Source organism: Lathamus discolor, chromosome 3 (genome assembly GCF_037157495.1).
Source record: "Lathamus discolor isolate bLatDis1 chromosome 3, bLatDis1.hap1, whole genome shotgun sequence".
NCBI classification, from domain to species: Eukaryota; Metazoa; Chordata; class Aves; order Psittaciformes; family Psittacidae; genus Lathamus; species Lathamus discolor.
In genome coordinates this window covers 129,367,103-129,385,147 of record NC_088886.1, presented here as the reverse complement: position 1 = coordinate 129,385,147, position 18,045 = coordinate 129,367,103, and the positions used below count along the sequence as shown (strand labels likewise).

The 18,045-nt window shown below is 40.6% G+C and overlaps 1 protein-coding gene across 7 annotated transcripts in view; it reads right to left on the bottom strand.

The window, feature by feature from the left end:
• Positions 1 to 18,045, bottom strand: part of USP54 (ubiquitin specific peptidase 54) — a 109,417-nt gene that overhangs the window by 28,938 nt on the left and 62,434 nt on the right. For all 7 annotated transcript variants that reach the window (XM_065671674.1, XM_065671676.1, XM_065671677.1 and 4 more), the window contains exons 4-9: positions 13,657 to 13,791; positions 8,684 to 8,797; positions 8,437 to 8,519; positions 5,895 to 6,000; positions 2,122 to 2,268; positions 557 to 706 (exon numbers count right to left, since the gene is read on the bottom strand). In XM_065671674.1, coding sequence (XP_065527746.1) covers positions 557 to 706; positions 2,122 to 2,268; positions 5,895 to 6,000; positions 8,437 to 8,519; positions 8,684 to 8,797; positions 13,657 to 13,791 — 735 coding nt within the window. The remainder of the gene's footprint in view (positions 1 to 556; positions 707 to 2,121; positions 2,269 to 5,894; positions 6,001 to 8,436; positions 8,520 to 8,683; positions 8,798 to 13,656; positions 13,792 to 18,045) is intronic.

Here is an 18,045-nt window from a genome sequence, read left to right as displayed (position 1 = left end):
AGGACAAAATTTTCCTCTCTCACCTTTGTGCTTCCATGACTTGAAGGAAAAGAAGGGTAGTGGTGTGAAATATGTCAAACAAACTAATGGGATGTAATAATGGTGTGCCAAGATTCCAGTACTGGTATCTTTAATGCCAAGGGCCTCATGCTTAGTGAAAAGGGGACAAAAAAGCACTAACAGAAGCAGAAAATTTGTTGTTGGCAGCAACCACTAGGGAAGACTGGCATCAAGATACTTCAACAAAGAACCCAAAAAGCAGGCACCAAATAGCTATACTGCTTGTCAGCAATGGAGAGATATATGTTAGTTGTGTGCACAAGCAAACTGCAGGATTTCAAAAAACAGCATAAAAGCAAGACAGGCAGCCAACACAATACAACTAAGAATAGGGCTTCTGAGACTACCAATATTCTTTTTTGAGAATGCTTTACTTTGCTCAGAAAAAGGTGCAACAGAGTTCAGGATCTTGAGTGGAAAAACATCCAAACTTCCTTGAAATCTGTAGAAAACAGTATGGATATACACATGAGTAGCTTAAACTTTAATTTCTCACCTCTTTGACATGAGCATCATCAAAGTACATCCACTTGCGGATTTTAGTTTGGAAGAAGAATGTAGAATAGTGTTTTCCATAGTAACAGATCATTCCCACCAAATACAGCTCCGAGTGCTTTGCTCTGTCATCAGTTACTCTGAAGAAGAGCTTCAAAAAGGGAGTTAATAAAAATAAAAGAAGAAATTAATAAAATGCCCAGAATTTTACATACTGTTATGTTTGAAGACCTCCAAGTACTACAGAAAGGTGTCAGGTTTTTACTTAAATGATCAAGAAAACAAGGCAATAAATACTTAAGTAATTAACCAATGCTTAAGCAAGCCCAGTGACACAGACTAGGAACAGGTGCCTACCAACTCCAGAGATTCTCAAGATTCAAGTCAGTCTGGGAGACTGTGGCTGCACTTTAAGGAAGACATTTACAACAATAATAGAATACCTTTTCAGTATCTGGGGTGTCATTCTGTTCTGAAAATCTGTATTCTCTGTGTCATGCTGCCTGATTATATCAAATATTGTTAAAACATTCATTCCTCTGTTTTGTAGAAACAAAGCATTTCTGACAACGAACAGCTGACATTTATTCTGACTTAAGCTAAGACAAATTCATGACAACACCACATAAAAGATAAACTGAATACATTTGTAGGTCAAAACACATCAGCACACAGAGAAAAACCATATTCTATTTAGTTGACCATGTTTTATTTAAAAATGCACAGGACCCATTTTTTAGTGCGTTACTGCTTTACTGTGCAAGGACCACAATGTTTCATAACCACATTTCCCTTAACTTGCACTAATTTTGGTACACTGTGCACTGGCAATGCATTTTTCAATGTATGTGTGGGTAGATATATTTAATTATTTTAATGTAATAGCTCAACACTACAGTGAGACACAGCTACAATTTGTTATACCAATAGTTCAGCTCTAGAGCATCAGCTAATGTAGAATAAGTGAATCCTTTAGGGCACAAACCTCCAGATACCAAACACTCTCAATTTAATCTATCTTTCAATCACACAGTGCCAGCCACCATCTCTCAGATTGCTCAGTTATAAATAGCTCTTAAGTTTTATGACCACATACTTCAATGAAAAGAGGATTTAAAGGAGCACAAAAAAAAACAACCATACCAAACAACTGAAACTACCAACAAACCCAGACAACTCCAATCTACATTTTGTCTTCAAAAGAAACAAACTCCTGTTATTCAAATGCAAGCGTACATACACATTTTCATAGAAACAGCACAAACCCCAATAAAGTTTCCTTCCACTTGATTTTTTTTTATTTTTTTTTTTAATTCAGACAAGCTTTGTTTTGTGGAGTAATTTTTAATTTTCAGCAAGTTCAGAAATTCAGAATTACACTAGTATTTTCAGAAGGTTGTGATGCACTGAGGCACAGGTCAGATCCTTCAGTCTGCTCTCTACTCCTGTACCTATAGACAATGAAAAGGTAAAGGCGGTGATATTTTACTTTTCTCAATCTGCTACTATAGACTACTGTGAGAAAGACTGCGTCTGTAAGTAGTGTCAAAATACAAAACCACTCACATCTCCCAGTTTAAGGCAAGTGCCCAGACTGTGAATCACATCCTCAGCCAGGTCAGAGTGGTCAGAGTCCCAGACTAAGCCAATAGTGATGATCTGTGGAGAGTTCATCAGCACACGACGAATACGAATCTTTTCCCCGCAGTTACTCTAAGGATTTAAATAAAACAAAACATTGAATATAATCCTCCTATTATTATAATGTCAGCTTCCAAAGAGCTGGTAGTGAAACACTCAGTGTCAAGATAACGAGTTTCTTATGTCACAGATGAGGAGCATTAGCAAGACTATCTTGTCTTTTCAAGTTTTGAAGTAAACATTGTCGATTCTTTTCATACTGCTAATAATGATTAAAAGGCATAGTGCAAAAGCAGGCTTCTGTAAAAAGAGATAAGCCAGCATATATGAAAGAGTCCAAAAACATTCTTAGGAACTGGAGGGAAAGCTCACTTTCTTTGGATCAGAATCTCAGATTAAAAACTGTATTTACAGAGACTGATGCTTTCTATGACAGTGTCAAAAAAACATTCAGGTGCTGCTTTGCTGTATTAATTGGGTGCTGTTTTACAAGGTACTCGTATTAGAGTAGTTAGACCCATATTCATATAAATGTGAGAAGAGATGGAAGATCTGGATGGCATCTTTAAAGCATCATGAAAAAAGTGTGCTATCTGAACTAATAACTATCACTTAACTTTAGTAAAAAGTGTTTTATCTTGTTTTAGGGTGGCAGGGATGACAACAGGGATGGTACATGGTGGGACGAGACAACAGCTGTGACAAAGTCTCTTTGCAACGCTCATTTTTGCCCCGTGGCAGGTCACAAAGGTACCTCTGCAAAACTGCAGGAGAAAAAAAAACACAAAACCAAACCAACAAACCAACCCCAAAACCCAAAGCAACCAAACCATTTTAATACTGAGAACAGTTTCTCATCTCTACAGAGAGACCAGTTTCACAACTGAATATAATAATTTCTGACACTACAACCAGGGAAGAGATCATAAAGCATTTCTTCCCCACAGCAGTCTAGAAAATTATCCAGAATTTCAGTCCCAATTATCAGACAGAAACAGAAGAAATGAGCTTAACAACAAGGCACTGAAAGACAGATACTTTTACACATAGAGGACAATGATGTTTTGTCCTGGGTTCAGCAGTAGCAGTCATTTTTCTCCTTCTTAGTAAGTGGTGCAGTGCTGTTTTTGACTTTCAGCCTGGGAACAGTGCTGATAACACCGATGTTTTTAGTTGCTGCTTAGTAATGTTTAGTCTGACCAAGGACTTTCTGAGTCTTATGATCTGCCAGGGAGGAGGGGAAGCCGGGAGGAAGCAGAGACAGGACACCTGACCCAAACCAACCAAAGAGGTATTCCATACCACAGCACATCATGCCCACTATATAAACTGGGGGCAGTTACCCAGAAGGGCTTAGATCACTGCTCATTCGAGCTGGGTATCAGTCGGCGGGTGGTGAGCAGTTGCATTCTCTTCCCTTTGTTATTTCCCTTATCATTATTATTATTGGTGGTAGCAGTGGTGATTTGTGTTATACCTTAGTTACTGGACTGTTTTTATCTCAACCCATGGGAGTTACATTCTTTCGATTCTCCTCCCCATCCCTCTGGGAGCAGGTGGAGGAAGGTGGAGGGGAGTGAGTGAACAGCTGCGTGGTTTCTGAGTGACAGGCTGGGCTTAAACCACAGCATGTTTAAATGTAGATTATGAGGCTTTAATATTGAGGTGACTGTATTCACACATATTTTGCAAGGGTCATTCAAAGTACAAGCATTCCTGTGGATTACCACAACAAACCTATCTCACTCTTAAATTGTCTTCTTTCCTTCAGCTAACTAACATCATCATTTTCTGCAAGACAGGAGGAATACGGCCTCCTGATAAAAGTTTCCCTTGTGTGACTTTTAGGCCATCCTTAGCTAAGCCTCAAAAGAAAAACTTCCCAAACAGAAAAAGAAAGGGGCAGCAAGTAGTGGTAAGCAATTTTATCCCACTGATTATTTCACAGTTAAATAGCAGTTCAACCTGACAAAGAATGTCTTTCTATTAAATTTCCCATGCCTTAGTTACTAAATAGCTGGACTCATATGAATCTTTTAGACAACAATACAATACCTTCATTTCTTGTACTCAGATGAGCCACTATTTGCCAATATTCCAAAAACCAAAATAATGTTTTAAAGGAGACTAAGAGTGAAAGTTTCAGAGTTACACATTACAGAACATGGGGGGATAAAATGGAAATACACTGCCCACCGAGAACATGTACACAAACCATTCCTGTTAGAGCCTGTATTGCTTCACTGAGGACTGGTGAGGCATCTAACAATAGCATTATATGAAGCAGCAATTATGCATTTGTTTCCTGCCCTACCTATTAATCAATATGTGATCATCACAAAGTGTGATGATATCTCTTCTTGCATACTTATCTGCAGCCCTGGATCTGGATATACTCAAATTAAAAGGCAGAACAAGATACCAAACTCCTCTTTTTGAAACTGAGCCCTAGACTTAATTCAGCTGAATTTTGTCAGACTTTTACTGCATAGCAGAATGGAACATTTTTAAGAATAACAGCCTGTGACTATCAACTGGACATACACAGTAATTGTTTTTAAGTGGTTAAATGCCAGTCATCACTCATAACTTAGCCTACAAATTCTGGTCAGTTTCTCCCACACTCCTCACTGAAAAACAAGCCAATACTCCCTCAGACTTTCTGTGATAATTCCTGCCTTTGGCACAACTCTTGCAGATATACTGTGTAGTCTATAAGCTTTTCACTGTCAGCATACTCTCTGGCAGTGGGAAGCAGCAGTCACTCTGATCAACATTTTGGCTGTAAGCTGCAGGTTTAGCAGTTTGGTCAACAGATCAGTTTATTCCAACTAAGAGGTAGTAATGAAGGTGAATGGAAGCTTATCTAAGCAAAACTACTGATTTCATACATATGATTAGTAACTGATGCAAAAGTTCTGTATGTGCCATAGCAGGTACTACTGAAAAGATTTTTACTACTGAAAAATAATTAATCCTTTCTCATGCTATTATTATAGATGAAGCACACTAGCCTCAACAGTAACAATCACTAAAGAAACTGGGTGAACTGTGGAAACACTGTTCTAAAAAGCTTAGCTAACCAAAATCACCATCAACTTACAGACATTTCATATAAAAAGGCAGCCTCCAAATTCTTTGTCATTTCCATTTCTTTAGGTAAAATAGCAGAACTTTCATCATAGGACGAAAGCAGCACGATTGCAGCTTCATGTAATCCTACTGCTGGAAGCCTCATCAACTCTCAGTGAAGCTGAACAACAAACATATGATAAGTACTTCTAGAAGAAACAGATGTGAACAGGAATGGATTGTGTGGCCATTCCTTGAGAGGAACATAAGCATTCCCAATTTATTCCCCCTCACCACCTTTTTTCATGGTTTCTAACTCTCTGACGCATTCATTTTTAGTTTCCACACAAAACTCTCTGAAGCATTCATTTTTAGCTTCCACACTGTTTCTGTCCCTCTTCTCACTACTTTATCTAGTCAAAGAAGCACTCAACATCAGTAGTTTAAGTGAGAGGTACTGAATTCAAACACCAAGAAAACTCTCTTTTATCATGATAAGCTGAACCTTGAAAATGCTTACATTAAAGGAACACACCAGTGTAATACCCTGAACCTCTTCTGTCCTTTGTGTACCCTTCTCCTCACCACACACCCCCCTCCCCCCCCAGAAAACTAAGGATACTAACTGGACAATTTCGTAGGTCTCCCATTGTGCTGGCATTCTGTAGTAGCTCTCCAAACATATCTGGAGTGGGTTTCTCTCGTCTCTCCAGCATACAAATAGCTTGATTGCTTCAGTACAGAGAAAGCACAAGGGGAAAAAAAAAGTTTAATAACAAAATAAAAGCACAAACCTACATTATGTAAGTATATGTTTCACTTAGATTTTATTAAAAGAACCTTAAAACTACATTTTTTACATTTAATATTATAGTACAGAAAAATCACATAACTATTCAGTGTGAATTACTACACCTTCCATGACAATATTGCATTAAGAAAACACCTATAACTTAAAATAGAAACAGTTTGGCTTAAAATTTACATCTTAAAGGCCAACTTCAGGCTTTTTTTATTTATATTGATAAATACTTGGTTTCAAAATGAAGTATCTGCCTCATAATGCTTCCCTTCAGTAACCACAACCCTAGTAAAGTAGCACAGTAAAGCACATCCTTAATAATAAAGCTATAGGCAAAAATAGTACAGCACTCAACTAATTTCAACTGTCCCAGTTGAAAGATGACAGTAAGTATGCAAGAATATTAGTGCTCAAAGCATGTTCAACCTTAAAATGCTTTCAGTAAATATATTACTTTTTATTGATGATTTTAAAGTATCTTGTGACTTAAGATTTGAGATATTTAATATAAAATACTGAATATCATTTACACAACTTTTTTCCTGGCCAGAAAACATTATTTATGTTTTTATAATAAATAATATTCTGAATACCCAGTGTCTGTTGATGACCTAAAGGAAAACTACAGATAGATGGAACGGCAGGTAGCAGCCATAAGGGGGAATGCTTTACAGTACTCCTGATGCACTTGTAAAATGGTAGTTTTTAATAGATCTGCATGAGAAGAGCAACTAGCAGTTTTCAAGACAGTTTTTTGGGGCTTTGTAAATACGTATCTCACACAAGAGAAGTTTTCACTCAATCAAAATTTCAAGACAAAAGCAAATCAGACTCCTACCTCAATCAGATTTAAGCAGCTTGTAACTGAGCAGCAACCTACTAAAAGAAGACTAGAGCTACAGCTATTGCTCTGTGCACAATAGAACAGTTAGGGTTGGAAAGGACCTTCAGTTCCAACCCCAATGCCATGGGCAGGGATGCCTCACCCTAGACCATCTCCTTTAATGAAAGGTTATGGTAACCAGGGAGTTCCCCAATAACTAGAGAAAGCAGGAGCTACATATCCATCCAAGAAAGAGGGTTTGATAAACTACAGGCATCCTGTCCAGTACCTGGGGTGATGACAGATCATAAACCCCTTGGAAATCAGCTCCAGGCATATGAAGGACAAGAAAGTACATTAGAGCAGGCAGCAATGATTTACCAAGGGCAAAATACGCTTGACCTACATGATTATCTCCTGTCATAAAACAAAGGGTTCTGCTGAGGAAGTGAGAGCAGTTAATATCATTTGGTCTCTAGCAAGTTTTCCAATCTCCTACTGCATTTTTGTGGCCAACCTAGGAGGTGTGGACTGCCTGAGTAGAATACAGCTGGACCTTCAGGCTCAGAGGACCAAAACATAGCCAGCAGTCAGCCAAGAGTTGTGGTTCCTCAAGGGTTAATACTGGGGCTGACGCTATTTAACATTTCCATTAACAACCAGGATGATGAATCAGAATACACCCACATCAGGTTTACAGATGACATAAAACTGGATGGAGCAGTCAATATACAGAAAAGGAGTGCTGCCACCCAGAAGGTTCTTGACAGACTGGAGGAATGAGCTTATAGGAATCTCATGAAATTCATTAGAGGAAAATAAAAAAAGTCTTGCACCTCAGATGGAGCACACCTGGTGCAGCAGTACTGGCTGAGCACTGAATAGCTGAGGAGCAACACTGCAGAAAGCTGAAGGACAAGCTGAACATAAGCCAGACTCTTTGCAGAAGCAAACAGAGAAAGGACAAGAAGTAAAAGACACAGAAAGGGAAATTCTGGTTGGATATAAGGAAAAAAAATTTCACACTGTGTCGTTAAGCACTGGAAGAAGCAGCCCAGAGAAGTCATAGAATTTCTATCCTTGAATGTTTTCCAAGCTCAGCAAAAAACCCCAATCAGCCTCATCTAGCCTTGAAGTTAGCACTGCTTTGAACAGGAGGATGGAGCATATGTACAAAGGGCCTTTTCAGAGTAATTCTTTTTTTGTCTTTCTGAACTCACCTGCTCACATATTAAGGTTTTTCAAAACGTACACAACGAGACCTTGCCCCTATAGCTGTCAAGATGCAGAATCACAAACACGAAGACACACTGATCCATGCCTAAAGTGGTATCTTCTGCTCCACTAAATCCTCATGTTCTTTATCATAGTTAGCAAAGCTCCATCAGCTTTAACCAAACCATGTTCTGGGTATTTAATCTTGTGAAGGAAAAGCTCAAAATACAATAAACACCACCACAAATACAGAACAAAACAAAAACAAACAAACAAAAAAAAAGGCACACACGAAGACATTCTCTTTCTTTTAACAATTTCAACTCACCAGAGTGAGGTTGTAGAAATATAGTGTACCATCTGGATGAAAGGCAGTGGGTCAGATGTGGCACCACAGCTGGTACAAACACACTAAGGAGAAAGAATACGTGATACACTGACAAGATCAAACAGGTATTTCCACAGCAGCAGTTCTGCATGCATTTTTTTTTTTTACCATGGCAATGCATGTCTTACAAATGAAAATTTGAAACTCAAGAACTTGTGATTGCTATAACACGTTATCATTACCTCACCTGTTCAAACAAGGTCATTGCAAACTTCTGATGGGAAACGCAATGTGATGCAGTGCAAATATCTTCCTTTGTCTCATCTGCAATGTGGAAGTGAATTCGCATTAACAGGTTTTCCTAGCCAAAGAGAGAAGCAGAAAAAGCATTAGATCATTTCAAATGTAAACAAAAGTTAAAATGTAAATCACAAAAGCATGTCAGATGTAATAATGTTGTAAGCATTATTTAGGGAGATAGAAGGCTCCTACAAATTTTTGAATGGCGCTTACAAAACACGAGTTAGCTTATCTCTGATATAAAAGAAAATGGCTACCACTTCTATTTGCAATGCTGTGTCAGGTTAACCATTTATTTTATTTCCTAGCACAGCTAAAGATCTGTTACCACTTATTCTATGCAATTCTTAAGCATCAATGGATTTGACAAATACAACAGGAAGAGCAGGTCTGCAATTTTAAAATTGCTGCATTGCCACTAACTTGTCCTCATCACCACAAAGTAATCTGAATCAATTTCTACATTCCCCAAGGACTTTGAAATATGGCAAATAAGCCACATTGTATCAAAAAGGGGGAAAGCTAATAAATGAAGGGACAGACTAAAATCTGCATGAAGTAAAAGCACTGACATTTTCTAGATACTATTTCAGACAACTCCATATGTTTTCAAGTTCCCAGGAGTTCTTGTCCCAGGACTTCCTCTCCTCCCACTGTTGCCAGCATTAAGCCAGGGGTGACAAAAGTCTACTGACGCCTCTTCCAGCAGCACACCTTTCACTATCACTATGAGCTGCCTGGATGGTTTATAGGCCTGCGATAAATAGATCAAGATTAATTATTAGGCAAAACAAAATCACAAAATAGTTAGGGTTGGAAAGGAACTTAAGATCATCTAGTTCCAGCCCACCTGCTATGGGCAGGGACACCTCACACTAAACCATGTCACCCAAGGCTCTGTCCAACCCAGCCTTGAATACTGCCAGGGATGAAGCATTCACAGCTTCCTTGGGTAACCCATTCCAGTGCCTCACCACCCTCACAGTAAAGAACTTCCTCCTTACATCCAACCTAAACTTCCCCTGTTTAAGTTTGAATGCACTACCTCTTTGTCCTACCACTACAGTCCCTAATGAAGAGTCCCTCCCCAGCATCACTATAGCGCCCCTTCAGACACCGGAAGGCTGCTATGAGGTCTCCAAGCAGCCTGCTCTGACCTCATAAAATTTTCTTACAACCTTAGAGTCTAAAATCTTCTTCCATTTAAACTAAATCTCTGCCTTTATGGCTGAAAAGAGTGAAAAGCTACGGAACTCGACCATGAGATGGTCGAGTTCGAGATCTTCAGGACAGTGAGAAGAGTGTGCAGCAAGCTCACTGCCCTGGACTTCAAGAGTGCAGACTTTGGCCTCTTCAGGAACCTGCTTAGTAAGGTTCCATGGGATATAGCCCCGGAGGGCAGGGGACCCAAGACTGTTGGTTGGTTTTCAAGGATCACCTACTGCAAAAGCTCAGGAGTGCTGCATCCCAGCTAGAAGGAAGTGCGGCAGGAGGGCCAGGAGACCTCCTTGGATGGGTAAGGAGCTGCTGAGGAAAATTCAAAGGAAAAAAGAGGCTTATAAAAGGTGGAAGCAAGGACAGGCAGCCTGGGAAGAGTACAGGGATGTTGTCTGGGAAGCTAGGGACCAGGTTAGGAAGGCTAAGGCCCAGTTAGAATTAAACCTAGCCAGGGATGTTAAGGATAACAGGAAAGGATTCTACAGGTACGTAACAAACAAAAACAGACTAGGGACAACACAGGCCCCCTGAGAAAGCTCTTTGGAGAACTGGCTACCCTGGATTTGGAGAAAGCTGAGGTTCTGAATGACTTCTTTGCCTCGGTCTTCACTGGCAAAGGCTCTGACCACACCACCCAAGTCTTGGAAGGCACATGCAGGGACTGTGAGAATGAAGATGTTGGGCCCACTGTGGGAGAGGATCTGGTTCGAGACCATCTTAAGAACCCGAACGTACACAGGTCCATGGGACCTGATGAAATCCATCTGCGGATCCTGAAGGAGCTGAAGAACGAAGTTGCTAAGAAACTGGCCATCATATTTGAAAAATCATGGCAGTCAGGTGAAGTTCCCAAAGACTGGAAAAAGGGAAATATAACCCCCATTTTCTAGAAGGGGGAAAATGGATGACGCAGGGAATTACAGACCAGTCAGTCTCACCTCTGTGCCTGGTAAAATCTTGGAGCACATTCTCCTGGAAGGCATGCTAAGCATGAAAAACAACGAGGTGCTTGGTGACAGCCAGCATAGCTTCACTAAGGGGAGATCCTGCCTGACCAATTTGGTGGCCTTCTATGATGGGGCTACAGAACTGATGGACAAGGGTAAAGCAGTTGATGTCATCTACCTGGACTTGTGCAAAGCGCTTGACACTGTCCCACAGGAAATCCTTGTCCCTAAATTGGAGAGACATCAATTTGATGGATGGACCACTCGGTGGATAAAGAACTGGCTGGATGGCTGCACACAAAAGAGTTGTGGTCAATGGCTCAAAGTCCAGCTGGAGACCGGTAACGAGTGGTGTCCCTCAGGGATTGGTGTTGGGACCGGTCTTGTTCAACATCTTTGTCAGTGACATGGACAGGGGGATTGAGCGCACCCTGAGGAAGTTTGCCGATGACACCAAGCTGTGTGGTTTGGTTGATACACTGGAGGAATATCATCCAGAGGGACCTTGACACGCTTATGAGTTGGGCTGATGCCAACCTCATAACTTTTAAACATGACAAGTGCAAGGTCCTACACCTGGATCAGAGCATCCCAGAACAGCTACAGATTGGGTAGAAAAGAGATTCAGAGCAGCCCTGCACAAAAGGACTTGGGGGTGCTGGTCGATGAGAAAATGAACATGAGCCAGCTTCCGTGTGCGCTCACAGCCCAGAAAGCCAACCGTATCCTGGGCTGCATCAAAAGAAGCGTGACCAGCAGGTCGAAGGAGGTGATCCTGCCCCTCTACTCTGCTCTTGTGAGACCTCACCTTGAGTATTGTGTGCAGTTCTGGTGTCCTCAACATAAAAAGGACATGGAACTGCTGCAACAAGTCCAGAGGAGGGCCACGAGGATTATCAGGGGACTGGAGCAACTCCTGTATGAAGACAGGCTGAGGAAGTTGAGGCTGTTCAGCCTGGAGAAGAGAAGGCTGCGTGGGGACCTCATAGCAGCCTTCCAGTACCTGAAGGGGGACTATGGGACTGCTGGGGAGGGACTCTTCATTAGGGACTGTAGTGACAGGACAAGGAGTAATGGGTTAAAACTTAAACAGGGGAAGTTTAGATCAGATATAAGGAAGAAGTTTTTTACTGTAAGGGTGGTGAGGCACTGGAATGGGTTGCCCAGGGGGGTTGTGAGTGCTCCATCCCTGGCAGTGTTCAAGGCCAGGTTGGACAGAGCCTTGGGTGGCATGGTTTAGTGTGAGGTGTCTCTGCCCATAGCAGGAAGGTTGGAACTAGATGATCTTAAAGGTCCTTTCCAACCCTAACTATTCTATGATTCTATGAATTATCCCTACCTTAAAGCTTAACCTCATAAAGGAATTTGTACCCATTTTAACTGTCCTTGTGCCAGTACAGTTAACCTAACAAACCTGTTTGTGGGGACTTCCACACCAGTACGAGATAGGCTATATAGCTTCGTTAAGAAAGAAACTAAATCAGAAGTTCTCATGTTGTACAACATACAGAACTCCATTCAAGAGCTGGACTGCATACAATGATTTGGCATAACTGTGCTCAGGGGCTCCTGTGTAGGCTGATGCAATTTATTTCACTTTGAGGCTTTCTTGGCATGATGTACTTCCATTTTAAGCAAGCTCATTAAAGTATGGTGTTTTGCTATATTAGCATTCTAGAAACACAGGATATGTTGAGTTAGCAAAGGCCAATGTCAATCCACTTAGTTTAAGAGAATAACTACAATAGCTATATGCATTCATCTCATTTCTGTGATCTCTTCCAGTGCAAGCTTCAAATTAGCTAGGTATCAGAAATAGGAGATTTAAGATATAGAAATGACTCCACTCTGATGGGTGCTTTACCTGAGAGAAGTTCTACCTTGCAGTAGTAAATCCAGTACTTTAGTTAAAAAATAACATCTTTATTAATAAACAAGATACAAATACACTTGGGCCACCCCTTCCAAAAAGCGGAGTAGCCAATGGTAAGCAAGACAAAAATACATCCTAATTAAGTTTAATCAACTTAGGAGACTGAAGAGGGAAAAGGAGGAAATGTGAGTAAGAATCAAAGCTTAACATAATTGATGCCAGGAAAGAGTTTGAGTATAAAAAGAAAACAGGTGGGCAAACCTAGGGATGTAAGACCAGTGTTAAAAGCCATCTACCAACCACACTGATGACACAACTAGCCTAAAACAAATTGTCAGATGGTTTACAAATACAGCAAGAGAAATAACTGGACATGATCCATTTTACTGTTGCTTACCTCAGCTTACAAACATGGACAACTGTGTTGGGTTGCGTTTAATTATTTATTTTTACCTTCCCTTAAGAGTTTGTGAAAACATGGTTTCACAGTAACTGGCAAAACGTCCTTTCACCCTTTTGAGGTGATCCTTAAAACTAGAATTCTGGAATTTTCTTGCGGTGCAGTTGCTTTTACAATTCCTATCCAAGATGCGCTTGAGCATGCAAGTAGTAGATATGCAAAAGTAACTGTAAAAATGGGTAACACTGATGTTTCCATTTCAAAATCATTAGTAATGACTCTCAAGCCAAATAGTGGTTCCCCACTGGATTACTTGAAGATTCAAGATTTCTCTGTGGGCTTTTCCAGGCCACACATGCAAGGTTTGTTAGAATTCGGGGATGAATGGAGGAACCAAAAAAAAAAAATTGGAAAAAAAAAATAAAATTGTGTAGTGGGGGTTCACATCTAGGCCTGTCAAACCATCTTTCAGTTATACTCACAAAACATTCAGCAGCATCATCCATGATGCCCAGCTGGAAGCGTTGCTCATCCTGAAATGTCTTTGCAAGAGCAGTGCGCAGAGCATCAGAAGGGAGTACCTTCTCACTGCTACACTGGAACTGGTTGAAGATACTCTAGTGGTAAAACGAAAAGATAGGTAAGTTACTGTATTTTCAAAACATGACTCAAGTTATCTGAAAACAAACCAGTAAACATTTAACTCACTTTGATCAAGCAACACACAGATATTTTGTATCGTACAGAGACTACCACAGAATTAGCTCCTCCTTTGAAATGACATGCACCTTTGTGTATTCCTTCCTTTCACATATCCAAGGGAGGGTGAGTAGCTTAGGGGTAAATTTCCCTCAGTGTTAATAATCCCCCTTGGATCTTCCTCCAGCTTTGATTCCCAAAGCAAACACAACAGACACCACCAACATTTCCTCATTTTTTATTCCTATTTCTTTTCTCCAGTTCATTTTTTCATTCTCACCTCAGTAGCTGTCTTCTTACACAAGCTGCCTTCTTTCCTCTTTCAAGCAACTCTTTTCAAATGTCTTAGCCGTCAAACAGCCACAACCTGCTGCTTTCACTGCTTAAGGAATTTACCTTCCAGTAAGTACAAGTTGGTAAGAATCAGATGATTTTTGAGTCAGCATGCAGGAGGGAAAAGGCATGACACAAGTAACAGTTCCTATATATGGCCAGTTGCTCATTTGCTGCCATAAACCCGCATTTTCATAATTAACTCACAGGTCATGTGGGTAATCATTTGCAAGGATGAGTACCTCTATAAAGACACATTACATCTAAAGTGTGGATTATATGCATGAAAGTTTGGTACGTATTCCCAACTGATTAAAGCCCCACTTTTATTTTGTGTGCTATGTGCATATACTTGTGCATGTGATATCCAAAAGATCTTCTGAACAGTTATTTAACTTGCACTGTGCTCTCCCACTAAAACAGGAACATCATCTTGTATGCAAAATCCTCAATTTAAGTAAAAACTTCTAGCCCTTATTTTCATACAAGACCATTCTGTCTCCAACACCCCTCTGATCTACCTCATTTCATGTGACAAAACACCATCTTCATCAGTGTCAACCTCAAAATTCTGCTTGTCCTTTTTGTATCAAACTTTTCTCACAATTGCCCTAAAGGCTGCAGGAAAACTCCATTCTAACTGCAAGAGAAAAAAGATCGATTGGGTATCACTTAGCTTTTCTGCCTTCTAAACTTACTCAAACAAGGAGAAAGCCAACCTCAAACTGTTTTGCCTGTTTGGTTTTCTTTCAACCCTATACTGAGAATCCATAGCAATGTTGATTCATGCATCACTTCCTCCCTTGACTACAGAAAGCCTCTTCCCAGCATACATAGGATCTGTATTAACTGGAAATAAACCATCTGAATCTTTCTCTCCTTTATTCTTTTTTGTTTCTTATCAGGAAATGAGAAAGCAAACTAGGAGATGGTTAACCAAACTGAAACCTTGGCTACTTAGAGAAAGCTGAAAGGGTGCAGAACACAACTGTCATTGCACAGCCAGCAACCCAACCTCCGAACCCCTGCCATTTCTGGCTGCAGGAATTGCACAGTTTATAGTACTGACATGTTATCTAATATAGATGTAAAATGCCCATCTCTCTTTACTGCTGTTTTTATTTTGATAGCCCTTATGGTGCTCATTCATGTGTGAGGGCCCACTGTGCTGAAGCCGAGAGATCTTCTAATATTGCCTTTATCAGAGTATCAAATAATGACAAGGAAAATGGTAATGAAGAGAAGGCTGTAAGGCAGTACATCTCACACCTCATGAATGACATTGTCTATCTCTCCTCAGTTCCTTTATATATATATGAATATACAAAAAAGTGGGAAGAATGACAATGTCTCTGTACTTAACAACTTTCATTCCCATTTCTGTCACTGTTAACTGAGCAAGTTCCATGTTTCATTACTAAATTTTCTCATTTCAGGGGACCTCAAAACCCAAACACTTCCCCCTAAAAAACCCCAAACCAAATCAAAACAAACAAAAAAACCCCAAAACCAACCCCAAACTCAGTGAAACATAATTTCATCCTGCTTCAACACTTTATATTAAATAATTTAAAAGCACTTGAAAATATTCATGACTGTATTTTAGAAATGTGGTTATCATCAATCTAATTTCGTAGATCTGGAAAATGTGACACTCGCCTAGCAACTGGCCCACAATCTCACTGTAGGGAACTGATGGACAGGACACAGGTTGCTTCAACAAGAACTCTGAAATGGCTCTGCACTTTTGGGGTGTGTGGGGATAGAATCAATGCAGGCTCCAAACTAAGTAAAAAGAAAAACAAGCAAGCAAGCAAACAAGCAAACCAAAACTGTTATTTTAAATTTCCATCTTTAAAGAAATAGTATACTGGTATGCTTTAATTGTAACATACCTACTACTTAACATAAAAAGATCCAGTAAGGAAAAACTGATCTTAATGATTAAGAGCAGCTATTTGTCACAAGATTATTCTTTTCTTTTTTTTTTTTGACATTGCAAAATATTTACACAGCCTTCACAATTCAAACTAAAAGTCTTAAAACCAGTGAGTAATTCTGCATTTTAGTCTAATAAAGTTCAAATCTTATCATGTCATTGCACAGTGCAGTTTAGAGCATGCCTGAAGACAGTGCTTGCAGGAAATCCAAGAAGTACCTGAAATGGAGTCAGAAGTAGTTTGAACAAAAGGGCTCTGGTTTTTCTTTGGTTTTGGTCGGAGTTTTGATGGTGCAGGTTTGGGGGTTTGGGTTTGTTTATTTTGGGGGGGGGGGGGGGGGGGCAGGGAGAGAAGGCTTTTCCCCTTTTCCTTATTTTTCAAGACAGGGTCTCTGCTCACCTTCAGAACAGGTCTTTCTTGTGTCTCAGCCTCAGATGGACAGGTGTGGCTTTTCCTGCGTTTTAATTGCTAAGTTATCTAAGTCAGATCTCTTTCCTTAATTTCAGGTCTTGCCCTTGAGTGATACACTTAATCACTAACATATTTGTTCCATATACAGATCTGAAAGCCAGCTGGGTGCAGACCAGGAAAGCGCTGCTGATTCTGCCCCAGGAGTTTTCATGACACCTTTCCTGCAAGTGCTTGTAGAACTTCGTGAGAACTTTATATATGAAACATTCAAACTTCGTTCTCTTTCAAAAGCTTCTTCACTTGAATTTGAAGATAGTGAAAACCCCATTAATGTATTCACCACACTAATGATCTCCCCTCAATGCCTACATTCCAACACAAATGAATGCATCCCTAACGGCAGCAACAATATGAAAACACATTGCTAAAAGCTTCAAAAACAAAGGAAGTCTCTCATATTTTACCAGTTTTCAGTAACTAAAATCAAGGATGCTGGGGGGTGGGGAGGGAACAAAACAAAACAGAAAAGCCACAAAGCCCCAAAACTTTAAGAGGAATAAATTGCCAAAGTCCATCCAGCTGCATCTAGTCCTTCCCCATGTACTAACTCAAAAATCAACTACGGTTATATAGTTGATCTTTTGCCCGAGGAATCCAAATTTGGAAATTCCTTAACCATCACAGGCAATCTACGATAGGGTCTGACCTGGCTTATTACAGTTCGAAATGCTTTTTCCTACTTTTGTAACTGGAAGCCGCATGTCCTTTCTATTGCGGATCTGGGCTTCTGACACACATCAGTAGAACAAAGGCTTGCAGAGTCCGCGGTATACCAAAATAATCATAGAATCATAGAATAGTTAGGGTTGGAAAGGACCTCAAGATCATCTAGTTCCAACCCCCCTGCCATAGGCAGGGACACCTCACACTAAACCATCCAACACAAGGCTTTATCCAACCTGGCCTTGAACACCACCAGGGATGGAGCACTCACAACCTCCCTAGGCAACCAATTCCAGTGCCTCACCAGCCTAACAGGAAAGAATTTCCTCCTTATATCCAATCTAAACTTCCCCTGTTTAAGTTTTAACCTGTTACCCCTTGTCCTGTCACTACAGTCCCTGACGAAGAGACCATCCCCAGCATCCCTATAGGCCCACTTCAGGTACTGGAAGGCTGCTATGAGGACCCCACGCAGCCTTCTCTTCTCCAGGCTGAACAGCCCCAACTTCCTCAGCCCATCTTCATACAGGAGGTGCTCCAGTCCCTGATCATCCTCGTGGCCCTCCTCTGGACTTGTTCCAGCAGTTCCATGTCCTTTTTATGTTGAGGACACCAGAACTGCACACAATACTCCAGGTGAGGTCTCACAAGAGCAGAGGGGCAGGATCACCTCCTTCGACCTGCTGGTCACGCTCCTTTTGATGCAGCCCAGGATACGGTTGGCTTTCTGGGCTGTGAGCGCACACAGAAGCCGGCTCATGTTCA